This window comes from Drosophila albomicans, chromosome 2L (assembly GCF_009650485.2).
Source record: "Drosophila albomicans strain 15112-1751.03 chromosome 2L, ASM965048v2, whole genome shotgun sequence".
Classification (NCBI taxonomy): Eukaryota; Metazoa; Arthropoda; class Insecta; order Diptera; family Drosophilidae; genus Drosophila; species Drosophila albomicans.
This window is the reverse complement of record NC_047628.2, coordinates 19,519,767-19,529,834: the sequence shown is the minus strand read 5'-3', so window position 1 is coordinate 19,529,834 and position 10,068 is coordinate 19,519,767. Positions and strand designations below refer to the sequence as shown.

Genomic DNA, 10,068 nt, shown 5'->3' with positions numbered 1-10,068 from the left:
GACTCATCATTGCCGAGGGCCTATCGAGTTGCTCAGGTATTTGAAGAAAAATAGTGAAAATAAAACACAAATCTTTATAATAGGTTACGTTTTTATATGTATACATATCCATAATACTAAGTACATTTAATTTTATTTATATTACTATTGCACTTTTTGTATATACGTATTTTTAATCGATAGTTCGACTATCAATGGGCTACCGCCAAATTCAAATCTATAAGTATGCTAAACTTATTGTGCTTCGTTGCTGTGCGTATTGATGTGCGTCTTAAGATAAGCAGCGCGAGTAAATGCTTTAGGGCAATGTGGACATTTGTGCGGACGTTCGCCAGTGTGCGATCGAATGTGTCTGCCTAGATCCCCTTTGTCCACACAGGTTTTCGAGCAGTGCGGACACTTGAACGGATGCTCCCCCGTGTGAGTACGAATATGTCGCTGTTGTTGCCACGCATATGGGAATTCCTTGGAACACACCGTGCAGGGAAACGTTCGCTCACCACGATGATAGCTGATATGTTCCTCCAGTTGCGAGAGTTCTATGAAATACCGTGTGCATTGCGGACACTTGTGTATTTGTTGGCCAGGATGAGTGGACACGTGATACTGCAGATCCGTTTGACGCGTAAAAGCTTTTGGGCAGTGTGGGCACTTAAAAGGACGTTCGCCAGAATGAATGCAGAGGTGTTTGCGCAGGTTGGAGGCTTGACTAAAAGCTCTTGGGCAGTGTGGACACTGATAGGGACGTTCCCCCGTGTGTGTGCGAATATGTGCGTTGAGATGCGAACTTTGACTAAAATCTTTGGGGCAGTGCGGACACTGGAACTGATGCCGTTTGGCGACAGGTTCAGTTGGGACTTGATGCTTCTTCTTTGCAATATCTGCTGCTTTATAGTGCTGGTCCTTGGCAGCCTCGGCTACTTCATTGTGTTCCTCCTTAGCCACTTCTGTTGCTTCATTGCGCTGTTCTTCGTCGTCTTCAATCTTGACGCAGCCCAGATCGATGTTTCCCTCTGTCAGCTCCCAGTTTTCTGTTGTCAGCAATTCCGACTGAATATTCATTTCGTTTGTTGTCGTGACCAAGTCTTCGGAGGATTTTTTACTACTGTTTGCCTCCCTTGGAGGCTCCTCTGTACTGTGCTCTAACTTCACACAACTAAGATCGATGTCATCTTCTGCTGCTTCCCATTTTATAGGTATATCGCATTCCACTTCTATTCTATTTTCGTTTAGCTTAGCACTCAGCATCTCATGACTTGCTTCGCACTTACGTTTGAATCCAAATGCTGTTTGAACATCACAAATGCAAGATAAACAAATCTTTTTTGGCAGTTCATCGTCCAATTTGATTTCGCAGGCAACGCATTCGTTTAGCATCGCTGCGAGGCTAGGTTCACGTTGGTCGGCGAATATATCCAGTAACGCCACAGAGCTAGTCAGACAAGTGCGGCATACTTGCTCCATAATGCGACAGACTTTTAATTAACAGTTTTTCTCGATTTAATACAAATTGAACATTACTGCCTAACAATAACAAAGGGTGGCCAATACGAAATATGTATATCGAAACACTTGCAAACAGCTGTTGCATATCGATAGTGCATAATTGGCAGCAGGTGGCACATATCGGTACTGCTGCTATTAACTATCGCGGGTTCCCATCTCATCTGTGGAATAATTGTTTGCTTTGAGCTGTTATCAGTGAACGGCGTTGCCAACTGCATATAAATGCTGGCACTTGGCAACGCGCACACACATATGTATTTCGCACAACTAAAGCGAACAGCAACAAATAAACACACGCCACTGCCACTAGCAGAAGCAGCCGTGCATAATAATAATAATATTGAACAAACTATGTGTTAAGCTGGTGTGCGTAGTGCAAATATTAATTGATTTGTGGCGCGTGCAGAGCGAAAAATGCCTCAGCTGAGTGAAGCAGTACCCGAAGCAGCATCAAAATGTAGCAACAATGAAAAAGAGACTGCGGCGGCGGCGGCAACGTCGCCTGCAACCTTGCCACAGACAGCGGAGCACACACATGCACACACACATTCGCACTCACACTCAAATGCGTCGTCTGCCGCGCCAAAGGAGAATCTACAGCGCGGCTTAAGCACCAAGGTGGCACTATCGCGTCTCCATGAAGAGATTGAAAAGGTGCTGCTGGAGCATGAGAAGGAAGAACGTGCGGAGAGGTAAATAATATATATAAAATTGCAATATGGTTAACTAGTGAGCATTGCATTTTGTTAAATTCTTCAAATATGTTTACAAGTTATTAGTGTCTTTGATAAGCAGTGGTTTAAATACTTGCTCTCTTAACTTAACGAAGGAATGCACTAGAGAACAGGGATCAAGTTCAATGTATAATTTTAAATAGTTACATTTAAGAAACCCGATCTTTAGCCTTCCTACCGTTTGGGCTGTCCGCTGATTGTTCAGTCATTGAGTTATGGCAAATAAATTGGTATAGTAGTTTACTAATTTAACTAAATACAATATGCAATTATGGAAAATTTAACAATTAAATACTAAAACTAAAAACAGTCTCAAGACCTAACTTGTTCTAAATACATATATAATTTGACTATATAATTTAACTCTAAGCTACAATAATATATATGTACTAGGAACATGGCTTGGGGCACTATTGTTAGACTATTCTTTAAATTAGATTAGATTATATATATCTTATGACCTTTGTGGCTAATAACATTTAATTTGCTGACCTTTTGTAGCTGCTATTGCAAATTGCGTGCCGCATTTGTGAATCAATATAATAGCCCCTTGGGCTGGCTTTCTATTGGCGCCACCTTGGTCACAAGTGGCGCACTGCTCATCACCGGCATGTGCTGGCCAGCCATCTGCCTGCTGGCCATACTCCTCCTCGACTTGTGCGTCGTTATACGAGAGAGCAATTTGAGGCGCACAGAAATCTTCCGCAAGACGCGACACGCGTTGAATGAATTGCGTTTGGCGGAGCAGCATTTGAGTGACAAGTGGCAGGCGACAAATTATCCGCACTTGAGTAATCCCATGTCGCCATGCGTCTCGCTGCAATGGACCTATCGTGATGGTCATATTGTCAATTTGCCCTGGGCACTGTTGGTGCGTGGAGATTGTATTGTTCTGCGACCGGGTCACATATCGCCCGGCCCGTGTCATGAACTGAAGTCACAGCGGCATTTTAGTGCTAGCGAAATTTATGGCGGCACCGCGGCACAGCTGGGTGATCCCCCTGTTAAGCCCATAGCACGTGCTCCCATTCCAGATCTGGTGTGTTGCTTGGAGACGACGCCGTATTTGGATAACTTGCGTTTGTGTCTGCGAAACTCGTTGAATCGCCCACCGACTATCTACAATCAACAGCGCTATTTGGTAAGTCGCTCAAATCTACTTCAGATCAAACATTAATGTATCTAATCTCTCTGTTCCAGCTGGTCACAAAGTACATACAACAATGGGGCTTCATCACTGCCTTGATCATCACGCTTTTTGCAGGCCTGCTGCGCCTGCATGGCTATGGCTTGGCCTCGGATGAGAAGCACAATTGGCGCCATGTGCTCATAGCTTCGCCAGCGGCTGCAGTCATTCCACTGCTGCCACTCATCTTTCCACTGTTGTGGATCTCCATGAATCTTTGGGGTGTTGCACGACTGCAGTGCTTCCTCAAGACACCCCAGGCCATACTCGAAAAGGCCACCAGCAAATCATTTGAGGATTTGGATCTGGATACGCCTGCCTATGATTACGATAGCATTTCGTTGATGCGCTCCAATGTGCTGCGCATTTGGACACAGCTCTGGCAGGGCGATAGTGAACTGCTGCCACGTTCAGCTAATCTGGTCCAAGTTCTCGGTTCCATTTCAGCGCTTTGTTGTGTGGACAAAAAGGGTATTTTATCGTGGCCAAATCCCACTGCCGAAAAGGTGTTCTTTTTACACAACACAGAGGAAGAGCCGCAAGACGACGGCAGCCAGATGTCCATGTCAACGGAAAGCGACAACGTGGACGACGAAGAGAACAAGGAACGAGGGATTGTAGCCGAGGTGCTGGATCTGACACACGATCAGCATTGTCCGTTTCGGCTGGAGTTTGACGATCACGAGTGGAAAGCACATATTAAATCACTGAAGCCGTTGGGTTTGTTACAAGTTTAACTGCATTTCAATCGAAACTTATCTCTAATTTCTTTCAAATCCTTTTCCAGGTCTAGCAATTTTATTAAACACCTGTTCGCCGCTTACGCATGAGCATTATGCCCAGTTTTGTGGGCATGTCAGCGCCGTGGCCATGCTCGATAAAGATCTGGTGCCCGTGACAAATCGGTATGCGATGTTTGAATCCAGTATGAAAAGCCTATTGCATGGGTACGTAGTTCATTTGCCATACTCATTCTTAGCATTTTCTTACATAACCAAAACCAGAAATATCGATTATAAATACTTATAAATATTCAATATTTAGTCTAATGATTTTTTAAAGCATTTACGCATCCTCGTTGTAAATGCGAAATGTGATTGATGCCCAGAACAACGTTTTTGGTGCATTTTTTGATTTTTGTTTGAATTGCAAACACATCCGACACTTGAATTGGACCGATAAACCGATCTCTTCCCCATATATATAAACAAACAATTAAAAAACATGCAATTGGTAAAGTTATACAAATCATACTTAAAGTATTATTTCATTTTTGAAGTAAGCAAATTAAAAATAAATAAAATTCTATTGTAAAAATTGAAATAAATTCATTGGAATAATTTGTCACTATTCCATTTAATTGGATTTAATGAAAGACATTTTCATTTCATTAATTGTAAACAAATTATTTAACCTCCCCTCCTCTGTCGTATCCATCATAAAAGTCAGCATTTAAAATTAACAATGTACATACAATTTGAAAACACTTTTATCGTTACACTAATCTTACAGTTTAGCAATTATTTAGTTGCATTTTGCACACTCTTCATTTCATTTCGTATTTTTACATTCTAAATCTTGTAGATGTATTTTGAAATACATTTTTTGTTTGTTGTTTTTGTATTTACTATATATACTACTACCAGCATGTGTATGGAACCCACTTTCCACCAAATCGAAACGCCCCCATGCCAAGCACCACATTCGTCTATACTTAATTGGCATGCTATTTTAAGTAACACAGAAATTATTATGTTGCCAAGAATGCTTAAAATATATACATGCATCGTCTGGCCCCATCTATCCATTCATCCAACTATTCGTCCACCCATTACGCTTGACTACGCCCCTGCCGCCCCTCTACCCATCCGTCTGCCCGCCTGCATGCTCATAGACCACCTTCGCACATCCAGCACGATGTCGTTACCAGTTCTAATCGGTTTCTACAATTCTATTCTATTCGATTTGTGGTTCACACCCCAGACGTTGTCTGTGCGAGCTTGCCAAGCAGATTGGCTTCACCAACCATGCCACCGATCGCTTTGCGTTGGAGGGACAGCTAGCCAGCTATAGGCATCTGGTGAGTGACCTTCAGACATTCAGACATGTGTACTTCAGAAATGTATTAACGATCGTTAAGCTATCAATGCGTATTTCCTTATATACAAATATCTTAGTTTATTTATTTTAATATGCTCTAATGCTTGGGCTTTGTTTGTTTAGAAATATTCAGACAAGTAATCTTGGGAGTCAAGTTAAGATATTAGTAACCAAAGACTACTGTACCTATAAGTCTGATATTCGTTAAATGAGAGGTAGATAGATATACATATTACTTTGAGCAAGATTAATAATTTAAATTAATAATATGGGTACGAAAATTCGATTTGAAATTTAGTCCAAGACTTTCTTTCACTTTCTATGAATAAATTATTGATTTAGTACACAAAATTGTCATATATTTAATATCACTTATTAAGTTTAGTAACTGAGACGTAAGAAATTGAAAAGGAATTACCTTACTTACCATAAAATCAGTTATCTTTTCTATGCTTTCCTTATCCATTCATAATTTACTCATGTAAAATTTTCCTTTACACCCCTCAGCAACCGGACGTGGTGCGTCGGGACATTCGCTTTGCGCGACAGCTGCAGCTATCGACCAAGGTGAAGGTGCCGTTTCCGCACTCTTTGTCGGTGGTAATGCGAGAGAATCCCGGTGGCTATCTGTCGCTCTTCACCCAGGGCACAGCGGACATTATACTGGACTGTTGCGATGACTTCTGGGATGGCAAGGATTTGCGGCCGCTGTCGCCGCAGGATCGTAAGCGCGCACTGGACTTTTATCAGCGCAGTGCGTTGACCTCTTACTGCACAGCATTCGCCTATCGCCCGCTGCGTCATGGGATCCATGGAGCGCTGAGTGGACCACTGCATAGCAATGGTCAGATTGCGTATTTGGAGTTACCGCCAGAGTCCAAGTTGCGTATGCAGCACGTGGATAAGTCGCATTGCGATTTCGAGGGTGGACATCATGTGAAGTTGAGTCACAGCATCAGCACCGATTCGTTGCTGTTCTCGGAGAGCAAGGATGAGGACTGCAACGATGTGGAGGGCTGCTTCGAGATGCAGTGTCATCAGGTGTTCATTGGCATGGTGACGATGCAGTATCAGGCCCAAAATGACATTGTGCATCTGGTTGAGCGTCTGGAACGCGCCTGCATTCGTTTCGTGCACTTCAGCAAGGAGAACGAGTTGCGCTCGCGTGTCTTTTCCGAGAAAATGGGACTCGAGTCGGGCTGGAATTGTCATCTCGTTGCTTAGCGAACCGGAGCCAGAAAAGGAGCGTGAACGCGAAAAGGTGACGATTAGCAAGACCAAGGAGACGGAGAACGCGACGATTGGCAACTGCAAGTCGGGTAAACTTAATGAGCACAATACAACCACAACCACAATTACCACCACCATCACAGATACTGTTGCCATTCATCCACCATCAAGTGCCCAAGACTTTCACATTGAAGCTGCCACAACATCGACGCCCATTGATTCTAACACTGATATTGTAGGTGATCCCGTCGATGGCCCCAAATTGAGCTACTTGCTCAGTCCGCCCAACAATTTGGAGTCGTCGAAAACGCTGAGTTGCTCAGCACCCGGTGCCATATCGAATCCCGACGAATGCAATCCCCCCACAAATGACCAAGCAGATGACGACGATGAGCTGGATGACAGCAAAGAATACAGCATGGAGAATGTCGCATTACAGCTAGATGCCGAGCCTGATCCAGAGAGACATAAGCAGCGACATTCCCTAGACTCGGCCATGGATGAGAATTGTCGTTCGCTCAGCACGCTCACCGAAAGCACAGATCAGAGTGCGCCCATCAATTTTGACATGTCAAATCGCGCCAAGTTGCCGCGTGGAATTGAGAACATTCGGCCGCATTTGGAGCAGGTGGACAATGTGCCGCTGCAGGTGTCGCTTTTCACCGACTGCTCGGCGCAGGCCACACGCCAAATGCTCGACATTATGCAATCGTATGGCGAGATTGTCGTCTGCTTGGGCAGCTCGGCGAGCAACGATAATGCCAACATCTTTCTGCAGGCCGATTGCAGCATTGCTGTCGAGCCACTGTATCCGCAGGTGTGTCAGGATGTCGATGCCTACACGGAGGCCAACATCCTGCACAACAAGCTCAACTGGCAGCGTCAACAGCAACAGCGTGGCAAATCCAACACCGCCGATGAAGCGTTTGCGAACGAACAGCTGCTGGAGTCTGGCACAAATGGCAGCGGTGCTCGTGCCATGCAATCGCCAGCGCACACCGTCTCACCGATTTATTTGAGCCGTCTGCTCAATTCGCTGCCCTGCTCCATAGCCATTTGTCGCGACGACCCACTTTCGCTGGTGGCCATAATTGAGCTGTCACGCCGCTTCTCGCTGGGTCTGTGGAACTGTATACAGTTCTGGGCGTGCTGTGCCGGCTCCATATCCATATTGAATGTGCTGTGCGCGTGCCTCTCACTGCCGCCGTTGATCACACCGCTGCTGGCTATTTATTTGATGTGTGTGCCCGTGCCGTTAATTGGCATCTCGCTGGCGCACATCGATCTCGATCCAAAGATCATGAGTCGTGCCACCAGCAAGAAGCAAACCGAATACGATTCGCGTGCCTTTGCTTTTGTCATGTGGTGCTATGGCTGCAAGTTTCTCATACCCGTCATTGCCACAGTAAGTTTGCTATACTGTTTTTTGATAAATTCATTTTGCATTCAACATGTTTTCACTTGCAGCTCATTGCATACTGGATGTGCATGACGACAACGGTAACCAGTGATGACGTGGAGGATGAGGATTCTGAGAATATCACGGATCTCGAAAATGAAAATTCTATGAATTTCTACCAGTGTCTGCACATTGCACGCTGTTGTGCTCTCTTTGCGGTGCTGCTGCATTTTGGTATGACATTCAAAGCTCAAGTTAAAACTTCATTTATTCATATATTTCCTTTTCGTTTAGTTCTCGTCTCCATTACGTTTGTGCATCGCGATCATGCGCTCTGGCAGCGCAATCCTTTGAGCAATCACATTTGGGCGCTCACCTGCCTGGCGTTATTGCTGCTCCATGGCTTCATTTGTGGGCTGCAAATGCTACTGGATGAGTCGCTGGAGGAGCTGCTGCCACAACTCTGGCTGCCGTTGTTGGTGCTATTTGTCAGCAGCTTGCTGAGCCTTTTGGTCAGCGAACTAGCCAAGTTTCAGGAGAACAAGTAAATACATGAATTCAAATTTAAATGAATATCTTTACTCATTAACCTCCTTTGGATCTTTGCAGAGTTAATGCGCGGTATCAGCGTCGAGCGCGTCTTGATTTTGGCACCAAGTTGGGCATGAATTCGCCATTCTAGAGGCACCAACATGAAAGACACCAGTGTTATGTGCCAAGGCTGTATATATCTATATATATATATTCGTAAAAATATCACGCTTCTTTTTATTACCTTCACAAATGCTCGTTATGGGCACAAGATCTATTAATTTTACAAGTATTTTTATTGTTTTATGTTTGTGAATATTTAATTAATACTCTATTATGATTTTACTACAACATTTTGCAACATTTTCATTAATCTGTAACACTTCACAAAACAACAACTGGAAAGAGAAAGAAAAGAGAAACCAAATCTGTTTAGTTAGTTTGTAAAACGTTTGAGAATTTGTGTTCCTTGTTTCAATGACAGAACTTTTTGTGTACTAACAATTAAAAGACTTGCAATTATTATATGAAATACACATATTTCACATGAATAAAAAAAAACAGAACAGACAATAAAGAAGTGTGCTTGTAAATAAGTAAAAGTTGTAAACGAGCGCAATTGTAATGCTTTTTCAGAACTGGTTTCCGTTCTATAGATATACTTTGCTATGGGGCAGCTGTCAATGAGTGGCGTCAACAAGTTGTTGCACGCCTCGCAAGGTGTTAATCGGAGCAGGCACGCAATTGTCGGAACGATCCAGTGACCCACATCCCACTATTCTACGTATTCCTAGCTCTGTTGTCAGTGGCTTTGACAATCGACATTTGCCTTTATTTTAATCTAACATCGGATTCTTCATTTAATTTGGGTTGCTTTATGCCTTTCTTTAACAAAAACATGTCTCGGTGTTCGATTTAATTAGCACCTTTTTTCCTACGAGAACTGCGTCCTACAGACTAAAGTTGACAATTTCATTCAATGTTTAAATATTGTACATATAGAAAATATGTAAATATGCGGAAGTAACAAATAAATATAAATTGCTTGAGGCACTGCACTAGGAAATAAAGAACTTGAAGATTGTTCTTCGTATTGAGACCTTTTGGAATATCATGATTTAAATATAATATTTATGTTTTGATATAAATGATTGAATTATTAATTAGGAATTCTTTACAATTCTATTTTCTTAACGTAAATATTTTACTTGAAAATCATTTTTAATGATCTCAAATTAGTAATTAATTTTTCTCTCTTCTAAATTGATTTTAATGACAATTTTTGTAATTATTTGAAGGCATTAAAGTTAATAAATTAGAGAAGCTTTCTAATTGCTTGCAAAATTACAGCCACACGCCCGGTTATAGATACTTATGTATTC

The 10,068-nt window shown here is 42.8% G+C and overlaps 2 protein-coding genes across 2 annotated transcripts; one reads left to right on the top strand and one right to left on the bottom strand.

Annotated features, from left to right (window-relative positions):
• Positions 1–79: 79 nt before the first annotated feature.
• On the bottom strand, positions 80–1,602 carry LOC117565585 (zinc finger protein 771). Its single transcript, XM_034244782.2, has one exon. The coding sequence runs from the start codon at positions 1,462–1,464 to the stop codon at positions 235–237; it is 1,230 nt and encodes a 409-aa protein (XP_034100673.2). The 5' UTR covers positions 1,465–1,602; the 3' UTR covers positions 80–234.
• A 146-nt stretch (positions 1,603–1,748) lies between these two features.
• Positions 1,749–9,283, top strand: LOC117565582 (transmembrane protein 94). Its single transcript, XM_034244779.2, is given in 10 exon segments — positions 1,749–2,198; positions 2,742–3,381; positions 3,441–4,146; positions 4,214–4,373; positions 5,410–5,506; positions 6,034–6,737; positions 6,739–8,161; positions 8,224–8,389; positions 8,450–8,699; positions 8,765–9,283. Coding segments are annotated over 10 exon segments (4,497 nt in total). The 5' UTR covers positions 1,749–1,920; the 3' UTR covers positions 8,838–9,283.
• The last annotated feature ends 785 nt before the right edge of the window (positions 9,284–10,068 follow it).